Genomic DNA, 24,026 nt, shown 5'->3' on the forward strand with positions numbered 1-24,026 from the left:
GGAGAAGCCCCTTGTCTCCAAGAGCCTCCACTGGTGATACAGGAACAGTTGAAGCCAATCTCAAGGCTCACAGAGCATCAGGAAGGTCAGATGGTCCACGGTGTAGGCCGAGCAGGTAGGCAGGCCCCAAGCAAGATAGTGAAGAGTATGTGCCACCCGGCCTTCCGGGGCCACTTCCCTGTCGGCTGCCAGAGCCAGGCCTTGGCTGGGCAGGGGGCTGAGACGAAGCCAGGGGCGCCCAGTCACATAAGGGAGCAGAGCCAGAGGGGCCTCAGCCTGGGGCAGGGCAACATCCTGCCACCTGGAAGTGCCGTTCCTCTGTCTCCCTGTCCCTCCTGGGTCTGCTAAAGGAAGAGACAGGACTCAGAGTGAAGCGGGGCAGCTCCTAGGGAGACAGCCTGTGGAAATTTCCCAGTCTTGCCCCGAAGCAGGACTCCAACTCCAGCTCCTCATGAAGAGCAACTGAGATGCATGCCCACACCTCACCCTCTCCAGTTGCATTGTGATTTTCCCAGAGAGCCCTCATCCGACGTGTGAGAACTGCAGGCCCAGCCCAAGGCCTGGGGCCACACCCACCTGCCACAGTTCGGAGGCAAGTCCACCCCAAGCCCCGTGGGCCACGGTTCCCCAGGGCACTGACCGGGGAGGCTGGAAGCACAGAGGAGAATCCAGCCATCAGCGGGAAGGCGGGCAGGGGGGAAACCAGCTGGGGTGAGAAGCTGCCAGGGAGCCCAAAGGGACTACAAAATCATTCCAGAAATTTCTAGGACAGTGTGCTTCAGAAAAGCACAAGGACACTCCCAGGAGGCTAGACCATAAGCCCACTTCACACTCACGCCCTGGCCCTACTGGGACATGACTCCCAAGCCAACAAAAAGAGATGCAATGTGGCACCCAAGAACAAGCTAATGGAGGGAGGGGTACCTCCATGACCCAGTCCATCACTTGACATGCCCTCTGGTGACACCTGCCGCAGAAGCAACCTACCACCTCCAACACAGAACCCCATCCCCACCAGACCTCTCCCAGCCTCTATAGGCAGCGCCAGGTGGCTCCCGAGGAATCTGCGCACCTGCTCCAGGACCCACCAGAGGGGTTCAACTTGGAACCGGGGAAGGGGTTCTAAAGCAAGACAGATGTCACAGGGCAGAACTAAGTGTCATAGCATGGGGCAGGGCAGGGCGACCTGGGGCGGGGCCAGGTGACCTAAGGGAGGATTTTGAGGATTTCGTGACCCAGGGGAGGGCTGGGCAATCTAGACTGTCCATTACCAGATGGAGAAATTGAACCTCCAGGAGGTTTAGTGACCCCCCCGCCCCCTGCCGCCCACCACCCCTCCACATCTTCCTCTGGAAGACAGTTTGGTGGTTTCTTATAAAAGTAAATCTACCCTTATATGAACCAGAAATGTACCCCTTGGTATTGACCCAAAGGAGCTGAAAACACGTCCACATCAGACACTTCAGAGATTTATTCACAACTGCCAAACACGGAAGGAAGCAGGACGCCCTGAGCTAGGTGGACAGATTACCAAGGCCACTCCTCCAGACAACTGGATATTGCTCAGAACTAAAAAGACATGAGCTGTCAAACCATGAAAATGGAGGCACACGAGGAACTTTAGACACACAGGACGAAGTGAAAAAAATTGAGTCTGAAGAGGCCTCGTACACGTGTGACTCCAACTCCATGACGCTCGGGACAGAGCAACACTAGGGAGACAGCATAGAGATCAGCCGCCAGAGGACTGGAGGGGTTTGGGGGTGGGGGGAACGAACAGGGCAGACTTTTAGGGCAGTGACACTACTCTGTAGGGTCCTCATGATGCTCATGTCACTGGACACTCGTGCAAACCCGCAGAGCGTACAAAACAAAAAGCCAACCCTAATGTCAACCACGGACACTAGTTAATTATATCAGCACAGACTCATCGATTGCATCAAACACACCGCGTCAAGGCAAGATGCTAGAAACGGGGAAATCTCCCGGGAGTGGGGATAAGGGAGTATATTCCGACTGTTTAACCTTTCTGTAACTCTAAACTGGCTCTAAAAAAAGAAAATCCACTAATTAAAAAGCTATTTGCCTCCATGTTTAACCACGTCCACAAAGTAGCATCTGTGTGGCTCCTACTCACGTGGACATTAAAGACACAGTCCAGCCCCTAGGGGACTGAGCTGCAAGGCCAGTGGGTCCCCAGCTTCACAGGTCTTCTGCACACTGCTTGAGGGGGGACATTGAGACCCAACCCTCCACTGTTACACAGGAACAGATAGATGGTCTCCTGGAGTCTTAACGACTTGCATGAACAGGAAAGTTCTAGATCTACTCAACTGAGGCCTGGCTTGAATCACCAAGACAGAGTCATAGCTCTTCCAGCTATTTCCAGACTTGGCAACCCCATCTCACAGACCAGAGCCCATGGATGATGGGGAGCTGAGGGCAGGTCCCCTGAAGGCTACACGAGCCATACATTCCCACTGTTATCCTTCTCCCAACCTTGTCCAAAAGGACCTGTGGCCTCCGCCAGTATGACTGTGCACACGGGAGAAGGAAAGAATGAGAATTTTCCATGGTTGCCAAGCACCAACTCCGAACTGACACCAAGAGCAGAAAACCCAAATCGTCGCCCTGGTCTACTGGTCAGAGCAGAGGCTTACAGGGGTCAGGTGACCAAATCCACCCTGTAGTTATTTCCCCAGTTCTGCAACATGTAATGGTCACAGACACCCTTGGCAGCTGGCGGGATCCCCAGGCTCATTCCTTGACCTGTGGAGCCAAGGCCCTTCTGGTGGGAAAGGTGGTAGGACTGCCTGGACTTACAAAACCACAGGCTTCACCAGTGGAGCCCCCCGAGTGCATCTGGATGAACATAACCCTTTCCCGCAGAACTTTCCAGCATCTTACCCGGCCAGCGTACGTTATAAACAGAGCAAGTCCTGTTTCCCAAACTTACTGGACCACAGATTGTCTTCATTATGGAGCCACAGATAAGCCCCATAGGACGTGATGCAGAAGGAAAGCAGGCTCAGGGGCACGGCCGTGGCTCTCCTGGCCCCCGACCGCGAGATGGGCAACCTCGCCTTACAGGAGCTGTGCCCCCACCGCTCTCCCGTCGACCTCCTGCCCCAGCTCTTGGGGCCCAGGAGGGAGGCCGCACAGAGTAGGAACAGATCCCAGTAACGTACGGATACAACGTGGCTTCCCCTCCATTTTACAGATGACATACATGATATAAATTACACATGTTATAAACATGCATGATAATCTTTAGATTATTGTCATTTTTAAAATTATCTTCTTAGCAGGCCCTGAAGTTAACAGGGAACAGGTATCTCCTGTGACAAAATCATGTAACAAAAACCTACATAATCACTGTACTTGGGGGCAAACTGGTTTTCCGGAGGCTGAGGAGCCACAGGGTGGGGCGCCGTCTAGCAGCGCTGAACAGGCTGCCAGCCCGTCCCCTGAAGCATGACAGAATCACCATGGTTCCTCTCCATACAGCAGCCCATGGGGCCTCCTCCAACTCCTGCCGGAACCTTCCATGAACAAGCTGGCCTGCTCCCAGCCCTCTCTTCTCCATTGCAACTTTGAAGAGTCAGTCCTTGTAATTCCTCATCACCTACGAGGCCCACTAGGTGCGCCCGGGCGCCTGGCCCAGTCCCAGGGCACGGTTTCGGCCAGGCCAGCCTACCTGTGTGGGAGAGCCTCTGCAGGGTGGCTGTCAGGCGCTGCAGGACCACCGGTGGCACTTCATACTGGTCCGTGTCTAGTGCTGGAACCTTCTGGCATCTTCCGAACACTCCGTCTGCGGAGAAGGGAAGCAGAGAAGAAAGGGAAAGTGACATTTCATTTTCAGGGAGAAGAAAGGTATTAAACACATCCTTGCAATATATCTAATTATGCACGGCAGCGAGGCCCCAGAAAGTCACCACAACTCATTAAGAATTCAGAGCACTGGGAAGGTGATGGTTTACTTCAATAAGAGACCATCGTGGAAAACACAACTGCAAAGGTAGAGAGAAGAGGACGTGCATTCGGGAGAGTTTGCGTTTTCTCTTCAACTTTCCCGTCCCTTCCCCCTGGCCCTCCCCACCATTCATGTTTTATCATTTCTTGCCCCTGGCTGTCCCCTCTCTGACCCGAAGCTTTGCTGCTGACAGTCCCATGACAAAAAAAAAAACAAAAATCAATAACATTCAGGGCCGGTTTTCCAGATGAGAAACAGGACACCCAGGAAATATAAATATTAATCTGCAGAAGCTGTGAGGACCGGGGTGGAAGGGCTGTCTGCCATGCAGGAGTGGGCGGGGGCAACCTGGGGACAGCAGCGAGGTCAGTTCCCAGGGAACCTTCTGCAAGGTGGCCAAGGAGAGGTGCTCCAGGACGGGGACACATTTATCTAGCTCTCTTCCATTTGTCTAAAATGACAGACTCTGCTCACCATCTTTTCAAACCACACCTTCTAATTAATTTAGGCCCCAATTAGTCTTTATTCGGCAAATTGTTCACTTTGAAATAAGCTTCCTGTAGGGGGTTCAAACTTCCTAATTACTGTCTTTCATACACACAAAAGACTAATTCAAGGGCCAGTGCTTCATCCACAGGGCAGCCATCTGCAGTTTCAGGCCTGGATGGAAGGGGAAACACATCTTTATTGTTTACCACGGTCTCATTGCACCAAGTAGAGCCGAAGAAAGCCATTCAAATGCAACAAGTTTAATTAGCAGAAACACATTTGCCCAACGCCAGGCTGACTGGGTAATTACTGGTCTGATATTACGTGTGTGCTCAGGGCGGTCAGGGCCGTGGAATTAGCAGGAAATCACCTCAACTATTGGACGCACGTCGTGGATTTCTAAGGGGACTCTGCAAAACCCAGTGGCTCTGGGAGGACGACCGCTGGGCGCAGGCAGACAATGGCCGTGGAGGGAAGTCAAAGCTCCTGCAGCCACCTCCGCCACGCTGGGGTCAACGGCGTCACCCTCTGCCTCAGGGACTCGCTTCCACCACCAGGATGGCCACCGTGAGCCAGAGGGAGTCCCAGCCCTCGTTATCTCGGAGGAAGGGCCCTGTCCTCCTGCCATCACCCATGACAGGCAACCTGCTCCACACAAACACAGCACGTGTCTCTGGTCCTTGATTTTACCTTGTGCAAAGAACTCTGTGCCTGTGGATGGCACATTTATGAGAGAAAAACGAAGAACTCTTTAGAATGCACCTGACATGTTTTCTTCCCTTTGCAGATGGAGGGTCTCCAGGGCAGAACCACAGCGCATGGGGACTAGACCAGTAAGATGGCCTGACCCCACTTTCACAGGTGGGCATCCTGACCAAGGCCTCGGGGGCAAGAGAAATCCGGCTCCGGATATGCGGTGGCCGTCCTCACCGGAGAAGAACCGCCACAGACATTGCCTATTTCGGGGTATCCCAAGCGGATGAACTCCCTTCTGAATTATAAAGGCATCATTTGTTCAATTTGGTCTGTGCTGCACAATGTTGTAAATATGTTCTCAGAAAAATATTTTTTGGATGTCCTTGAAATCTTTCTCTTAAATAGGTATTTAAAACACACACATATATATAATGTAATACATTGGATCTTTTCGTGCTTTTAAAATTAGTTTTAGCTAAAAATTTGGTTTTAATGATTTGAACATTGAAACTAAACTATTAATTCTCTTTGCTGCTAGACCACAGCCTAGCTGAGGAGGTAGGTCACACCTTTCCCTGGTACATTTAAAAAATTTTTTCTTTTAAACTTCTTTAAAATTAGTTAATTTATTTATTTGACAGAGAGGGAGTGCGTGTGCCTGAGTGCAGGGAGGGGCAGAGGGAGAGGGAGCCCAAGACGGGGATCCATCCCATGACCCTGAGGTCACAACCTGAGCCAAAATCACAAGTTGGATGTTCAACTGATTAAGCCACCCAGGTGCCCCGAATGAACTTTATTTATTTTTTTTTATTTTTTTATTTTTTTAAAGCAGTTTTAGGTTCACAATGAAATTGAAGGGAAGGTACAGAGATTTCCCATATGCCTCCTGCTCTCACGTATGCACCCCTTCCCCATAATCAGCAGCCCCTGCCAGGGATGTACCTCAGCCACAGCTGATAAGCCCACATTGATTCGTCACCATCACCCGAAGTCTGCAGCTTTTAGCAGGGTCGTTCTATGTGGTGTACATTCTATGGACAGATGCACGATGGCGCATGTTCACCACTGCGGTGTCATACAGCATGACTCCCTGAAAGTGCTCTGTGCGCCACCTATTTATCCCTGTAACCCCTTCACCCCCCAACAGCCACTGATCAGTTCACTATCTCCACTAGCATCTTTTCCAGAACGTCCTGGACAGTTGACCCTTGAACAACAGTAGTTAGAACTTTCTAGGTCCACTTTTACACAAAGATGATTTTCTTTAGAAATACAGCACAGTGTAGACGCACACGTGTGGATGTGTTTGTGTGTGCATGCGTGCATCTACATGTGCATATACAGTGTATTGTGACCTGCATACATGTGTGCGTTATTTTCATGAGCATGTAAGTTTGCATCTGCACATGTATACGTGTGTGCACATTGCCTACATATGTATTGCATGGATGTGTCTGTTTCCATGTTTTGTGCTGTGCACATGTGACATGTATTTACAGATGTGTGTGCGCACATACACACACGGGCCACCTCTACCAATTTTTTAATTGCCAAACCGCATGTAAGAACCAAGGATACTACTATTCCAACATCATGAGTACATCTGAGAATCAGATATTGTTAATACTTCCCTACTTTGAAACCGGATTTCCATATTTACTTCTCAACAAACAACTCCACGAGCTTTCTCTGTGTCCTCGGGATGACTGTGCACACTCTCAACATACTTCTCATTACCTCCAGGCCCCCATCTGCTGCACATTGCAACACTTCCTCCCCTTCCAAAGGGTAGATCCTGTCCCTCCCCACACAGCTCTTACTGGTACTCCGGCCCCAGGAAACGTACAGCCCTGCTCCCACCTCCCATCTGCTGGACAGATGAACAGCTGCAAGTCTTGCATCTGGGGCGGAAGCAGACATGCAAACTATCTGCTTGTAACTGCGATACCAGCTACAGAGGGATGTGCCAGAGGGCAGCATGCGGCAGGGGCCCTGACCTCACCCAAGAAAGTGGCATCTGGCTGAGCTTTAACCTCCGCAGAGCAGGGCTGCCTGTGTGGGGCTGGGAGGATGCGAGATAGGCAGCAGGCTCTGGGGGGGGCGGGGGGCAAGAAGCACCCAGTCCCTCGGCCTCCGGGACCAAGGGACAGAGCTCCAGGTGTGAAGCAGGTCAAGCAGGGTCCACAAGGCCTGAGGGCGTGGGGCAGTATCAGCCTCCCACCTCCGCCAGCTGCTGAGGCCTGACGGCTTGTTTTGCACTTTGTCAGGAGTCATGGGGTCACAGGAGCTGCCTGTCCAGGGGAGCATGGGTCAGCGAGGGTGGCCGCCAGAGAACAAGAGAGCAGGACAGATCCACAGCCCCATCAGAGATGAACTCAGAAGATGCCAATGCGCCCAGCCACAGGACAGTCCCTTCCATGCGTCCGTGGTGCAGAGAGGTTCCGGGGCTCAAGGGGACACCCTGACGATGGCCCACACAACGTGAGTTCTTCCAAATTAGTAATCTGTCTCGCTGCCACCTAGAGAGCTGAGGAAGCTGACAACCCAACAGCCCCTGGGCAGGGGAGGGGGTGACTGCATCCTTCCTTGGGGCGTCACCTCCAGACCTGCATGGGCAACGACCACATGAACCACAGATCGGGACACATACTCTTAACCCCCAAATCTGCTGACCTCAGTGGAATTCTAAGGCCATGCTCCCAAGTCCAAATTTCTGGAATGGTGATCCCCCCTTGGTTTCACAGAGCAGAAGACTGGGCCTCACTGCTTCCAGACACCGGAAAATACACGGTCTTAAACACCAATAAAGAGGGGATGTGGTGGTGCTAAGAAAGTGGGTGCTACTCCCCTCCCCACCCCCTAAGCATCACTGACCACAACTGGGTAGCTAGCATCTTCCATTAGAAAGAGAAACCTCAATGGGGGTTTTTGCTGGATTTCTGGAAAAATGGGAGAAAACAGCTTGTATAATATTGTCTGTACGTTTGTCGTAACCAGTGTTCCTGGAGCATTAGTCCCACCGCCAAATGTCATTTTCACTCATAAACATCAATGTCCCTTAAATACTGTCGGGGGCCTGGGGCAGTGCCTTCATCCCAGACCACTTCTCCCTTGATGTGCGGGGCTGAGCATCTCCAGGCTGCACGCACAGGCTGCATGCACAGGCTGCACAAACAGATACACACACAGGTGCATGCACAGGTGTACACAGAGGCCACACACACAGGTACACACACAAGCTGCATGCACAGGCTGCACGCACAGGTGCATGCACAGGCTGCACACACAGGTACACACACAAGCTGCACACACAGGTGCATGCACAGGCTACACACACAGGTGCATACATATGCACACAGGTGCACGCACAGGCTGCACACACAGGTGCATGCATTGGTACATGCATAGGCTGCACACACAGGTGTACACACAGGCTGCATGTACAGGTGCACACACAGCTGCATGCATAGGTACACACACAAGTGCACACATATGCTGCAAGCACAGGTGCATGCACAGGTGCACACACATGCTACATGCATAGGCTGCACACGCAGGTGCACACACACGTGCACACACAAGCTGCACGCACAGACTGTATACACAGATGCACACACAGATGCTCATACAGGTGTACACACAGATGGCTCACACCGGTGCACACACAGGTGCACACACATTGCACATCCCTCTGGCACTAACACTCTCCTCTACCCCAGGGCTCTATGGGATCCTGCAGGCAGGCATCGCAGCTCCACCTCTTACAGCTCCCACATCTGATACCATAGTCTGTACCCACTGAGGGCTCAATAACTAATTGTGACTGATTAACTGGTGTTTTTCCATCTGCCTGAGAAGAAGCTGAGATGCCCACAGAAACTTATAACACCATTAGCTAGCTCTATAATTTTCTGAAATCTCGCACTGATTTAGATGTCTACATCTCCCAGCAGATGACCAGGCTGGACGAAGGACCAGGGATAGCTGAGACCAAGCCCAGGAGGCTCATGGTGGGGCCTGCAAATGAGGGCATGCGCCTCTACCTTTCCTCAGCAAACACACAAACCCTGTTCCTCCTCCTCTGTGAACTCTGGGTTCAGGGCACTGGTTCTCCCCCAGCACGTCCATTCCCAATCTCATATGTGGAGGAGGCGGTCCTAGTGTACTCCTGCTCTGGGGAAGGGCCTTCACGCCCAGAGACCCTGGGCCTTTGCTCTCAGGACGCTGTGGCTGTGGGGGCTGCTGAGTGTCAGGCCTCCAGGTGGCCATGGGCATGAAGAGACTGGTTTAGGTCTCTACAGGAGGGAACACTTCTATTCACTTTCCCTTATGCAATTCGCCTCAGGCTTACATTAAAGGACATTCTAGAAAAAAAAAGCCTAGGAGCCTAAATTGTACACCTGCTGAGATGCCCCTCACAGTATCATCAGAGACTCATTCAAAAAGACCCATCCCAGGAAGAACCCCCAGCCCCAGGCCCACAGGCACCCACCCTCTGCCTCCTGGGGCCTCACTGCCTGCTCTCGCCTCATTGCTGACCCTTCTCACCATGCGGGCTCCGGCAGTATTTTTTCAAGGAAGTAACCGTGTTCTTTGCACCCATGATACTTAATCCTCTCTTCTTTTTCTAAAGTCTTTACCTGTTTTTATTTTTTATACAACTTTGTTACATTCCTCTAGGAAGAAATAACAAGACCAGCTAATTCAGAAACACAATGTGATCACTGTATTTAGAGGTTCAGGGTGGGATAATTCGTTTAGGGCACATTTAGAAATGTTTGCAATGCATATACCTGTTCAATAATTTGTGTAAATAGTTTATTCATGTAAACAATACACATGTGTAAATTTATTATCTCAGTTTCCTGGAAACCTTAAGAACAATGTTCTTGGAATAAGAAGGGAGGGGCAGAAAAGGTGTCACAATTATAAAGCCTTTGCAAGTGAGGGTGTACCGGAGGTGGTATTCAAAACATTATGGGGCAGGGGCACCTGGGGGGCTCAGCCAGTTAAGTTTCCGACTCTTGATCTCAGCTCAGGTCTTGATCTTGGGGTCGTAAGTTCAAGCCCTGTGTGAGGCTCCACGTTGAGTGTAGAGACTACTTTTTAAAAATTATGATTATTGGGATCCCTAGCTGGCTTAGCGGTTTAGGGTTTGCCTTCGGCCCAGGGCGTGATCCTGGAGTCCCAGGATCGAGTCCCACATCAGGTTCCCTGCATGGAGCCTGCTTCTCCCTCTACCTGAGTCTCTGCCTCAATCTGTGTATATCTCATGAATAAATAAAGTCTTTTTAAAAAATTATTATTATTATTATTATTATTATTATTATTATTATTATTATTATTACGGGGCAAGGGGGAACATTATATAAATCCTCCATATGCAGAATTCCCTGCAGGGGCGAAAACAAGAGCTTTCAGGGGTCTAGTGAAGGGACCAGCCTGGCTTCTTTCCACAATCACAGAAATGATGGCCTGTGACATGCATTCAGGTTCTCAACATACTATATCCAGTAAACACCAAATGCGTTCATTCACCTTATGACATGGTGGCCACCCCCGCGGAACAAAAGGTGCAAGAGGGCTCTGTCTAGAACAGCTCCCGTGAGCTTGCATGGGAAGCCCAGGAAGCAGGCCCAGGTCTGACCTGGGACCTCCTGGAACATTCCAGGGATTCACACAGGCTGAGAGATGTGCTCCAGGGAGCCCCATCCCCATGCCTGACCCCGTGGCTGTAACTGCCATATCTGGTATCCGAGCGCCCACAGCCGCCATCTAGGGAGTACAGTGTATCTCACACCTTGTTCACCGCAACCTGCACCCCCCCATCCCACTTGGCACCAGGCAGCCTCGAGGATGAAGCAGCAACAGTGACCCCTCGTGGCCACCTCCCCGCAGTACCGCGTCCTCATCAGCCACGGCCGCCTGGGGAGCTCCAGAGAAGCCACAATGGCCCAGACCCTGTGTGCACCCAGTGGGGCAGCCCCACGAGCTGGCTGGAGCCCCGCCGAGAGACGGTGGTGGTGTCCCCCAAGGCAGGGGCAGGGTGAACACGTTCCTGCACACCTGCATGTGTACACATGCTCACACCACACAGGCCCATGCGCTTGCACTCTTACACAGGTGCACACAGGTTCACAACCAGGCCAAGGGCCTCCATCTGCAGGCAGATACCTCACCCAGCTCAGAGACCCCGGCATGGGTGTGCTGCTGGGGCGTGCCCACGCATCCCTCTTCTCTGGCCTGCACTCCAAGGCCCCTTCAGACCCCAGCCTTCCTCCCCCTCCAGGTAAACCTGGCTTCCCCAGTGCGCTGCCCGGTGGTCTCCTGCCCTGGTCAGAAAAACCAGGGCCCAGAGAGGCTGAGTGACTTGCTGCAGGTCACGCAGTCTGTGGGAGGCTGGCCTAGGGCTGCTCGCCATCTGTTACTAAAACGCCGTGACTCTTGTGCAGCTGAGCCAGCCGGCCCCCAGCCTGGGCAGAGGAAGCAGGACCAGACACCTAAGCCCATATCAGAAAAACATAACCCACTGAGGTCCTGAGGAAGGAGTTGGAAGGACCAGCACACAGCTGTTTTTAGCCAAACGATGCTAGCAGTAGTTTGGGGTGGACTTCTCTGCACCGTGACAAGCCACCCCGGCCAGAGAGTTCAGGGCCCTCCCAAAGGTGGTCCCCACCCTTACACCAGCTGTGGGGTCAGTGCCCCCAGGGTCCTCCAGAGCTCCTCTCGGCAGCCTGGAGCCCAAACGCACAATGCGGATGGGTGTGAGCAGGAGTCCCGGACTTTCTCTGGCAGCGGTGAGCCACCCTGAGTAACTGATGCACAGACCACACGGGAACCCCCCCAGGTGCTCGGGCCAAGCCTGCTGCTCAGACCTGGGTCGGCACAGCTTGCAGCCTAGACACTGCCAGCTCTGCTCAAGGCAGAGAATGAGACAAGGGCCGAGAACTTGTGTCACATATGCCCCGACAAGTGTCTGAAAGAACCAAGAGCTGTAAGGAAGCCCAGAGTGCAAGAGGCTAACAATCTTGGTAAAGCATCTAGACAAATGTGATTTTTCCTTAAAAAGCAAATAATTAGGAGCAGCTGGGGGCTCAGTCAGTTGTATGTTCGGCTCAGGTCGTGACCTCAGGGTCCTGGGATCGAACCCCCCTGCTCAGCAGAGCGTCTGCTCGACCCTCCCCCTCAGCCACGCCCAGCTCACACTCATGCACACGCGCTCTCTCCAGAAACGAATGAATGAATCTTTAAAGTAAATAAATAAAAAGCAATTAAAAAAACAAAAATCCTCACATACTGTTGGAGGGGATATAAGTGGTGCGGCTGCTGAGAGACAGCATTTCGCATTTCCTAAAAAAAATCAAACCACATGACCCAGCAATTCTACTTCTGAGTTTACACTCAGGAGAATTAAAAGGAGGGACTGCAGACTGACTTGTTTCCCCACAGCACTATTCACAGTAGCCAAGAGGCAGGAGCGGTCCAGGTGTCCAGCAACAGGAGAACAGTTGTCTGTTGTCAAAGCGTGGTCCGTCCACAAAATGGAACATTATTCAGGCTGTGAAGGGAGCAAATCCTGCCACCTGCCACCCAGCGAGCATCACAAGAGGTCAGATGCTGTGCCATTTGACCCGAGGCCCTCGGAGTGTCAGACTCACAGACGCAGCAGAGGAGCTGGGGCAGGAGGATGTGGGCCGGGGGGACACAGAGGGGTCAGTGTTTAATGATGACAGAGCCTGGGCTGGGGGAGACGGAAGGAGTTCTGAAGAGGAAAGTCAGCGGCAGCTGTGGAACAGCAGTAGGAATGTCCTTAGCACCGTGAGTTGTACATTTCAAAAAGGTTGATGTGGTGAAATTTAAATTACGTTACAGGAAAATAACTTAAAAATTCCACAAAAAACACAACTGGAAATAAGAGTTAAACGAGCCCGTGCTCAGAGAGGAACAGGGTGAAGCCAGCCCACGTGGCAAGGGCCACGTCCACAGGGAGCAGTTGCGTGGGCTCCTGAGACCAGTTACACCTGCTGCCAGGGCCACCCCCACAACCCGCCTGGCGATAGGTGCGCCTGGGGGCAGTGTGCACGTCCAATCACCAGACGAGTTCGAATTAACTGTAGCTCAGACCATGAGCATAGGTTTTGCGCCCACCTACGCTGTTGTCCACACGCCGGGCCCAGCCACTGGAATTCAGGGAAACACCACCCCCCACATTTGAAGAGACTTGCACATGCCCAGAGAGAGCCCGATGTGCTGAAGAAGTCAGGGTTGATCCAAGAGGGCTTTCTGGAGGAGGCAAGGCCAGGGCACTACACAATCACTGCCTACCTGAGGGGGCTGAGAGGCCCCAGGCTCCCAGCTGCTCTTCCACAGCCTCCTGGGGCCGAGGGCAGGCGTCCAGCAGCCCAGGGCTGTCTGAGCCGCAAGCACCTGGAGACAGTGCGCTTTGCTCCGAGGACTCTTGGTGTGACAGGGTGGCGATTCCAGCCTGTCACGGAGAAGTAGGGCCACCTCACGTCTGCCCCCCGACAACATGTCCCTATGTCAACAGTAAACAACTGCTCACGGCATCTGCATCAGGGGTGAATCCAGCTGACACCCCCTGGGACCTGACACAGGGGCTCTGGGAGTGTCGGCTGGCTGGTCGCACAGGAGCCTGGGAAGCCAGGCTGCCCGCTCAGTGGTCAGTGAAGACCAGAGAGGCCCCAGTACGACGGCTCCAGGAGGGCCAGGGTGCAGGCAGCGGTGGCACCTCCATCTTCCGACGGTGCTTGGCCTGGGGTGCAGAGCATACGGTGGCGGCACCTGTGAGGCTCCGGGAACCGGGAGGCAGCCGGGCCCCATCTGGCAAGGAGCCCCAGGCCTTGCACAGACCCTGTGGCACACAAGCAGCTTCCTGGAATCATCCTGCCCTCAAACACCTGCTCTGGCCACAGCGTCCTCCATCACCTGAAGTCACACCCGGGGAGGAGGAACCCAGCAGCCCACCTACCACAGATGCTGCCCCGGCTGAGCTCCAGGTGGGACGCAGACCCTGGCCCACCAGACCCCAGGCTCAGACACAACCCGGGACGCTGCGAGCTGCAGTGCCTGTGCACAGGACGGCCCAGAGCACAGGGTCTGTGTCTGAGGGAGAGGCCAGCTCCACTCAGCATGCCAGGACTCCTCCCAGCTTGCCCTAGGCACTGGGGACCTGCGTGGGACACCTTTAGGTGGGGACGGTGCAGTCGGCTCTGGAAAGCCCTCCAAGAATGATCACTCGGAACCAGCTTCCTGAACTCATGCGGATCTGGGGAGCATGCGCGGCATGACTCGAGAACCTTGTTTCCAGCCTTCAGATGCAGGCTGCGGAGAAAACTGCAGGGACGCAGCAGAGGAGCCTCTGGTGTTGCAAAGAGAAGGAGCCCCTGCCCCTGTCTCCGGCAGCCACCGCCATCGATGCTGAGATGTCCGCGCAGCCATGCCCAGAAGAACATTCTCCTGCTGCTGCTTGCCTGGAGAACCAAGCAGGATCAGGTCCACACAGCCTTGCTGTCACGTGCAGCTGCATTTTGACTTCTGATTTCTGACCCCTGGGAGGAGGCTGGCCCTGCAGCGTTTGGAGCAGTGGAATCACCAGGATGGAACATTCTGGGCCCCAGGGCTTCCCAGGGAGAGCAGCCGGCGCAGGTTGCCCTTACTGATACACAAACGTGAATCATGCTGAGCCTCAAAGCACGAGCCCTTCCCGCCGAGTAAGCTCCCCTCTTACTGTCACCAAGCAGGTGTGAGCAGGAATGCACATGCGAATGGACACACTCACATCCTGTGCTATCGGCCCCCTCGCGCTCCAGGCTCTGCCGGCCGCAGCTCATTCCTGACACCATGGCCCTGCTGTCGGCTCATCCCATGGCCCCGGGGAGCAGGTGGGCAGGTTGGGCCATGCACCTGAGGAATAAACTGGGTTCTGCTTCCAGTGGAAGACAACAGGGTGTGCACGTCCCTAAGGCCCTCATGCTGTGTAGATGAGAAAGCATGGGCCTGCGTCGGGGACCAGCAGGCTGCCCGAGGCGCCCCACCCCCACCCCACAACCCTGCCAGGATGCTCCGGCAGCCAGGTGCCCGCCAACAGGAGGAAACAACAGTCAGGGCCTGAGTGGGGACATCACAGTGCCACGGGCCGCTGGCCAGAACTGGTGCTCTCGCTGCCACGGCAGGGCTCAGGGTCCACGCCCACGGTCACTGCCGTCCTCTGTGTTCACCACGGGGCAACACCATGGAGCAAATGGCAGGGACGAGAGCAGCCCGAAGACGCCAGGCCCCAGCTCCCCATGGTGTACCCGCGGGAGGAGGTATTTCCTGGGGGCCTTTCTCCTGGTTCAAGTGCTGTTTGCAGGGAGCACCTGGGCCATGAGCTGCCTGAACCCAGGTCCCTAGATCCAAGAAAGGCTGTCACTGCGCCCGTCGGCGCACGAGGGCCCAGAGTGGAGCAGCCCTCCCAGCCCAGAGCTGCAGCCTCAGGGGGTCCAGCCGCTGGGTACACAGTGGCCTCCCAGCACCCTGGGCAGGAGGAGCTGGCCCTGTGGCCATGCTGGGTAACCGTCCTCTGCTGGTCAGTCTCTCTGGTTGGTGAGGCCTTGGCGTTTGCTGTGTTTGCTTCTTTCTGAACATCATGGGAGGAGCCGAGTGGTCTGAATGCGTTTTCTGCGCCCAAGTCCAGTGGTTGGGCCATTGGCAGGAGGTGTGCTCCCCCATAGCTGGGCCTCAAGCCTCCCACCCACACCAGGGAGGCTGCTGGGAGCACCACCCAGTTAGGACACAGAAGAGGCAGCACCCAGACCAGCCCGGCCCGTGTGCAGGCCTCTGCAGGCGGCATGCCCACTTGAAGTGCCTCCGCTGTGAAGCCCCAAGCCTGCCCTGCTTTCCTGCAGGACCTAGGTCGGGCGAGCACAGCAGCTCCACTTCCAGGATGCCTGCCATGCTCTGTTCCCAGAGGCGACCGGAGGGATACAGCCCCCACTACGAGCCGAGCAGGCACCTGGGGCCAGGTCAAGGGAGGGTCCCACACGAGCATCCCCAGGGGTGCATCCCCCCTCCCCAGCAGGCAGGCCCCAGAGTGCTCCCCTGGCCTCAGAGTCAGGAGCTCAGGCCCCACCCAACCCCACGGGCTCTGTCTGCTGTGGGTCCACAGATAAGCAGCAGGGGAGGAAGGAGGCGGTTTATCTGCGGCTAATCTCCCCATCAGCAGCCCTGCGCTCCAGCCCGTTGCCAGGTAACCTGCCGCTCCTCTTATCAGCCCCTAACGTTCCATCGACTATTCAGACAAGAACCAAGAGGCTGGCATGGGGGCTGCGAGCAGCACGGAAGGAAAATGGCACATGATGCAGGATGAGGGGAAAGAGATGCTTAGTCGTCCTCTGACGGGTGCTGGCAGCCATCCATCCCTCACCCCTGCACCCAGAGACTCCAGCAATAGAAGGGCTACTGCCCAGGTTGGGAGGGGGGACAGAGACCTGAGGGGGGGGGGGGGGACGGAGACGGGGAGGGGTGGAGACAAGAGACAGAAGGAGGGGAGAGGAAGGGAGCCCATGGGTGCATGCGAATCAGCCAGGTTCACTGTGTGGGGAGCCCTCTCTGCTCCACTCTCCCCCTCTTCCCCCCTGCCTTTCCCCACCCCTCCCCTCCTCCCCCTGCTCCATCTCCTCCCCTCCTTCCCCTACCCCAGCCCCTCGCCTCTCACAGGCTTCAGGAAGCTCCTCAGGATGCAGGTCCCACCTTCCAAGTCACCCACACTTGTGCCCTCCAACCTGGCGTGGGGCACAGCCAGGTCCCAGCCACCTGGACACCCCTAGAGCCTGGAGTCTGGGTCACCTGCAGGGCCTGCCCCCGCATGAGCCTCAGGAGGACACCCTGACCTCCTGTGACCCAACCCAGGGCCCCCTCCACTCCTTGCCCCTGGCCCTGTTCTCACTGGCAGGACACATGGGGCCTGGTGGAGGGGTGGCCTGTGGGAAGGGCCAGGAGCCGCATCCTTCCGCACAGCCTTGCGGCCCCCAGCCCTAAGTCCAAGTCCTGCCCTTGGGCCCACCAGGGCCTGGTCCTCTGCCAATGTGGCAAGACAGCGATGCCCACGTGGCCATGCTGTCCTCACTGACCACCGTGACCTAGCGAGCCACCGGCACTGGCACAATGGGGTCGGGTGATCCCAAGACCCCAGGGGCCTGGAACACCAAGGAAACACGGCCACCAAGTCCAGGAGACCCAGGAGGGCCTGTCCAACCCCTCATGGCCTCCACGTCAGGGAGCCCACTATGGGCAGAGGGTGGTGGGCGCACGTCCTGCCGGCCCAATGGCCCAGTTTTGAAAGCCTGTCCTTCCCCCAAATGTCTTCCTGTGAAGCAGCATGGCTGCCTCCGTGTACCTTCCCCAGTGCATGGTCATTGAGGAGAAATAGGCTTCAGAGAGCCTGCCCAGAGGTGTGAGCCCAAAGTCTTAGGAAATACTAACTTATTAGAAGAAACTCAATTCTGTCTGTACAAAGCACATTTCTGTATTTAAAATAACTTTTCACTACTAGAAACAACTACTACCATCTGGAGTCTGGGCCAATTATCCACCACATAGGCTGGGAGCTGATCCATCCACCTCAATGTGTGAGGCTGGGAACGCTGTGGGGGCTGTGCCTCCCTCCCCCAGGACTCTCTCCTCTGACCTCAGCATCACCCGTCCCACCCCCACCCCGAGCCCTGTGAGCCCTGCATCTGGAATCACCTGATCGCCCACCTGAGTCCTTCTGACGATGGAAGGCTGGGTCCCATCTCCCACAATGCTTGGCCCACAGAAATGACCTCATAAGAATTAATCAGATCAAAAGCAGGGATTCAAAGATACACTTGCACACCTATGTCCACAGATGATGGGTGAAGAGAACGTGCTGGATCCACCCAATGGAATAGCATCCAGCCTTAAAAGAGGAGGGACGTCCTGACAACTGCCATGACACGGATAAACCTGAAGGACACTGTGCTCATGAAACAAGCCAGACACAAAAGGACAGAGGCTGCGTGGTTCCAGAATCCAAGGTTCCTGGAGCTGTCAGATCCATAGACACGGGGTATAGAGAGGGGGCTGGGGGCAGTGTCTGATGGGGACGGAGTCTCAGCTGGGGACAATGACAACACCCCAGAGATAATGGCGGGGACAGTCGCACCTCAGTGCAAATGCACTTAGTGCCCTGACCAGCGAGCTTAGAAATGGTTAAGATGGTACATTTCAGGGATCCCTGGGTGGCGCAGCGGTTTGGCGCCTGCCTTTGGCCCAGGGCGCGATCCTGGAGACCCTGGATCGAATCCCACATCAGCCTCCCGGTGCATGGAGCCTGCTTCTCCCTCCGCCTGTGTCTCTGCCTCTCTCTCTCTCTCTGTGACTATCATAAATAAATAAAAATTTAAAAATTAAAAAAAAAAAGACGGTACATTTCATAGGTCTATTTTATTGCAGTGTTTTAAGAGTGAGAAAAAAAAATTGAGTGAGTGAATGAAAAACTGAACAGAAGACATGCCCCCACTTCAGGAAGAGCGATGGAAGGCCTCTGACCAGCCCACACCCCAGAACCCCAACAGTCCAAACTGATCCATGCAGAGATGGAAATACATTATCAACATCCCAAAATTTCATTAGAAACAAGCATATCCAGTAGAAAGCTCTTCACTTTTAAAATATCTTGGTTTCCAATCTGGATAGGTCAGCTCTTGAGGGGAATGAGTTAATAATGGATCTACAAAAACAACTTAATTTGGTTTTGTGTTGGCAAGAGATCTTCGGTGAGGCTGACGACCAGGAACACGTGCCCGACGCCAGCCGTGCCAGACACACCAGATGAACCTTCTGATGAAGGGACCAGGGGAACCATGGAAACCTTCTCCAGATCAAGGTCAAGGACAGTTCCCATCCTCATGTGGCCTTCAAGTGTTTCCATTGCAAGGCCCAATTTCAGCAGCCCTCTAAGGCTGTTTTCCCAAAGACTACAAAAAATAATAATCCCTGTAAACCAACATGGATCATCCTTAATTACGGCACTGTAGCCATGGCTATTTAAAGACCCACCGCAGCAAAGTGCTGACAAACATTAATGAGCAGTGATGCACACACAGTATTGTAAATGAAAGGATAATGAAAGCAATTTATTTGAAAATTAAAATATGATTAAGAATGGCAGGCCGTGCAAGAGCCCAGATGCCTGAGGAAAGCGCCCGACATGCAACCTGCTCTCATTAACCAAGGAGCCTGGTGAAACTGCTTTCCTTCTCTGATAGTTTTTAATATAAAGGAAATTCACTAATAGTTGGGCGCGTCCCCTCAGACCTCATGACCCGTAAGACACTTCGGAGTGGAGCGTCCAAGGGTAAGTGCACCCATGCGGGGTCTCACTGACCCAGCTCTCCACAGAGCAACCTCTAACGGCCACCAGCTGCATCCGTATACACCAGGATGACAGGGAGGCCAAGTCTCCACTCACACCCAGGGTGGCACAGATGCCTCCAACAGGATTCCAGCTACTTGGGATACTCCAAGGCCTGGGGTCTAATTTTCAGGCCAAGGGAGCCCTGCTCTCGGAGAGCAGCTTCCTGCAAGGCTTCTGATATCAGAGTTGGTCTTACTTCAGTGCAGGCACTGCCTAGCGGGGTCCTGACCCTTCGTAGGGAGGGTCAGAGTAGGGGACCCTCCGGAAGGGTCCTGGCGCAGATGTGGATGCAAAGTCACCAGGAGATTGGCCTCTGGTGCCCCCTGAGCCTCACCAGGGACCCCACTGGGGCTCTGGAAGGAGGCACCCTCAGGTGGGGTAGACGACCTGCACCCTACCGATGTCTGGTCATCCTGGGGCCACGACACAAACTGGGCCTTCCCGGCGTCCACGTCAGAGCCATCCAGTGCATGTTCTCAGCAATAGCATGGAGCACATCCAGCGCCTGCCCTGGGCCCACCTCCTGACCTCTCCCCGTCCATCCAATTCCGTTCTCACCTCCCTGCTTGGTGCTCAGGCTCCTTCTCCCTCTCACCAGTGTCTGGTCTCCCCTTGCTCTCTCTGCATACAGGTCACCCCTATTTGTACCACCACCGACCCCTCCGATGAAAGCACGATCCAGCTGCAGACAGGAGAGGTGTGGAAGCCACCACCCCCCACCTGGCCCAGGGCCCTGGGGAGCCGAGTGTGGCACTGAGCCTGCCACCGCCTCCCAGACGCCCAGCCAGCTGACGGCCACCCAGCCCCGACTAAACGTCACCATGTCCATGGAGCTGGAAAGCAGAGACAGGCAGAAGGAGCCCCCAGCCCGGGTGCTCCTGGTGTAACGCTGCTCCATCAGCAGCATCACTGGACACACACAAAGGAACAACTCTCCTACTTTATCTGTAATTACAGAGCTGCCAACTAAGGTAACATGACAAGTTTGCCCATCGGACCAGGTCTCGTGTGATGCTGATTTGGGTCGCTGCTGTGTAACGAGCATGACAGGCTCGTCCACTTTAAAGCCACATAATTACTGTTGGAAAGTGTGTGCGTGAGACACGCCCCTTCTGAAGGACAGTTCTACAATATTATCAGAAACCTTTACAAGAGCTAAACCTTTCCTTAAAGTGCTTCGAGCATGCAGAGCCTCATACCTGGTGAAACTCAGAGCACCCGTGTGTGTAATTTTGGGGAGCCCAGGACTTACCTAATAGGGCCGCAACATGGTTCAGAGGTGAACTGTTATTAAATGACCCCAGTAAGTATAGCCTTAGGAAAAGCTGCCTTCTCCTGCTGTCATCACACTGTCATGACAATAACAGTGTAAGGTCTGCAGGGTTTTCTTTTTAAAATTTTATTTATTTTTTTAGGTCTGCAGTTTGAATAAATTATTCCAGATTCCTTAAATAACATCTCAAAGTACATTGCTATCACATTCAAATAAGACTAAGATATTTAGTGCCTTGGTTTATAGGGAGCATTCAGCTGTGTAAGAAAAATTCCTTTTAATTCTGTAAGAAAATAACACATTTGCAAGTGTGAGATGTTATTTTTGTTCCGTGTTCCAGGTTGGCAAGTGTGCTTTATTTTCCTACAGAGAGTAGATGATAGGCACACTGTTTTTTCAAAAAGCTTCTAGAGAGGAGAGGTATATATTTTCATACTCCAGGCCTACATGGATTGATACAGGATTTAAAAAGCTGTGAGAAGTCTCTTCTACTTTGCTACCTCGGTGTTGTGAGGACCACCTCGTACTCGCAGGGGCAGCTTTCAGGACCCCCGAGAACTTGCACACATCTGGGGCACACTCTCAGCCAGGGGCGGGGGGCGCTGCCGGAGGACACAGGGTCACGGTGAACACATTCTGGAAGTCACCAAGCACCAAGCACTGATCACCACATGAATCGTCCAGGTTGCTGCTGGACACATGCACCTCTCCCCATGCCCCAGCAGCGGACAGACACCCCTCCTTTCCTGTCTCCCTGCCAATGCTCTGTGTTTAGATTTCCTCATTTTTCCAAACTGATGGATATGAAGTGATAACTCCCTTTCATTTGCATGTGGCTATTGATTTGCAATGGCTACTAATGAAGGTGAGTATTCCTTTATACACTAGTTATTTGGCCTTTTACTGCCATGATTTAAGATTTAACATTAATTCTTCCAATCCATGAAGACAGAGTATCTTCCTGTTTATGTCTTCTTCAATTTCTTTCATCAATATCTCAGTTTTCAGAGTACAGGTCTTTCATCTCCCTGGTTACATATATTTCTAAATATTTTATTATTTTTGATGTGACTATAAATGAGATTGTTTTTCTAATTCCTCGGAGAGCTCACTATCACATCTAGAAACACAACCAGTTTATCTGTGTTAATTTTGCATCCTGCAGTGTTACTGAATCCATGCGTTCATTCTAATAGTGTTTTGGTAGAATCTGTCTACAGCATCAGACCACCTGCAAATAGTGACAGTGTCTCTTCTTCCTTTCCGATTTGGATGCTTTTTATTTCTTTTTATTTCCTAATTGCTGTGTCTAGAACTTCTAGTCCAATGTCTAATAACAGTGGTAGGAATGGGCATCCCTGTCTTGTCTCTGATCTCAGACTGAAGGCTTTGTCTGAGTATGATAAGTATGACTATGATGTTAGCTATGGGCTGTCATATGTGGACTTTGTTATAGTTAAATGTTCCTTTTGTACCCACTCTGTTAAGAGTTTTTTTATCACGCATGGATGTTGAATTTTGTTGATGCTTTTTCTGTGTCTACTGAGATGATCATATGATTCTTAACCTTCATCTTATTCATGTGGTGAATCATGTTGATTAAGGTGTGGATGTTGAACTAATCCTGGAGTAAATCCCACGGATTGTGCTGAATGATATTTTTAAATGTATTGTTGGTATTTTATTGAGGAATTTTTACATCTATGTTCATCAGAGACATTGGCCTGTAGTTCTCTTTTTGTGATAGCTCTGTCTAGTTTCACAATTAGAGCAATGCCAGCCTCGAAAAATGAGTTTGGAAGCCCTCCTTCCTCTTCCATCTTTTGGAATAACTTGAGGAGGATAGGTCCTAACTTTTCTTTAAACATTTAGTAGAATTCACCTGTGAAGCCACTTGGTCCTGGACTTTTATTTTGGGGAAGTTCTTAAATCAGTGCTCCAATGTCATTACTTATAATCAATCTATTCAGATTTTCTATTTCTTCATGATTCAGGCTTAGAAGGCTGTGTGTTTCTAGGAATTTATCCATTCTTCCAGATTGTAGCAAATCAATTTTTAAATATTGCCCAAGATCTGAGAATAGAAGTAAAGAGGCAGAGAGTCACATGTAAGTTTAATAAAGAAGTTCGTATTAAAGCTGGGTAGATGTTCAATTAAACATCAAACTTCACACTGAAAGACCGTGCAAAAGGCTCACCATGCATAATTCCCTGCTCAGGCATCCAGCCACTTGAGCTTTGCCCATACAGCTAGAAGCCATCACCCATGCCCTTGATGTGTGGGGGCCCGCCTCTGACACCCGCTGTCTGGGTTCTCTGCACACAGATCACCATGACACATTTATCTTTAAATATACACACCCCTGCCATGAACTATTATCTGTAGATTCACAGGCTTGACTTCTACGAGGAAAGAACAAGAGCCAGAGCTGAAGCTCTGGCTACGGTGACAGATTCGTTGAGTCCGTGTTTCTCTGTGTTCACCTTAAACACACTCCTGTCATTGTCCTAAAGTGAGAGTCGGTTCAGGGTGATTTCTCCCCACATGCATCATCCCTTGCCCCTCACAGGCAATCTGCAATACCCCAGTTCTGGGTCAGTGAGAACTGGGGAAAGGAAGAAAGCACCGGAAGGCACACGGGTGGAAATGCCCCCTTGGAAGCGCCTTGTGGGAGGCCCACAACCAGAAGAAAAAGTCTCCACTTGCTGGAATGGTCACTGGGGATTTGTCAGGGCTCCAAGCAGCTAGACTTGGCACTTTTGAAAAATGAGACTTTTTAAGCTCCTTCTAATCCACAGAGTGAGACTTTTCCTTTCTCTCCTCCCATCCTTCCCCATCTTTTTACATAAGAAATCATGGTACATCTATTCCATGATTCTCAGAGTTCTGGTCAACCAGCTGCAGTGCTTGGGAAACACACCTGCCCCGCCCGGAGCGGCATCTACCCGGGCAGAAAACCCATGACGAGTGGCAGTGAGCAGAGTCATCTCCTTGATGAATGAAGCTTCTGTGGGTGCACACATGTACTCGCACAGGCACATGTGCACATGCACACACACGCGCGCACGATCATTACTGGAAGAAGCAGCAGGACACACATCAGCTGTCAGTATCTCACACCAGCCTCTGCTGCCTGGCAATCATGAGGAATTCC

General features: G+C 52.8%; 1 protein-coding gene across 16 annotated transcripts in view; it reads right to left on the reverse strand.

Moving 5' to 3' along the window:
• The window catches only part of PTPRN2 (protein tyrosine phosphatase receptor type N2), a 724,029-nt gene that overhangs the window by 512,258 nt on the left and 187,745 nt on the right, over positions 1–24,026 (reverse strand). For 14 of the 16 annotated variants that reach the window (XM_072763267.1, XM_072763274.1, XM_072763268.1 and 11 more), the window contains one exon: positions 3,698–3,811. In XM_072763267.1, the coding sequence (XP_072619368.1) occupies positions 3,698–3,811 (114 nt within the window). Of the gene's footprint in view, positions 1–3,697; positions 3,812–22,753; positions 22,946–24,026 lie in introns of those variants that run through there. The other 2 variants (XM_072763279.1, XM_072763283.1) reach the window with 1 other exon arrangement.

The sequence above is a fragment of the Vulpes vulpes genome, chromosome 7, assembly GCF_048418805.1.
Source record: "Vulpes vulpes isolate BD-2025 chromosome 7, VulVul3, whole genome shotgun sequence".
Lineage (NCBI taxonomy): Eukaryota > Metazoa > Chordata > Mammalia > Carnivora > Canidae > Vulpes > Vulpes vulpes.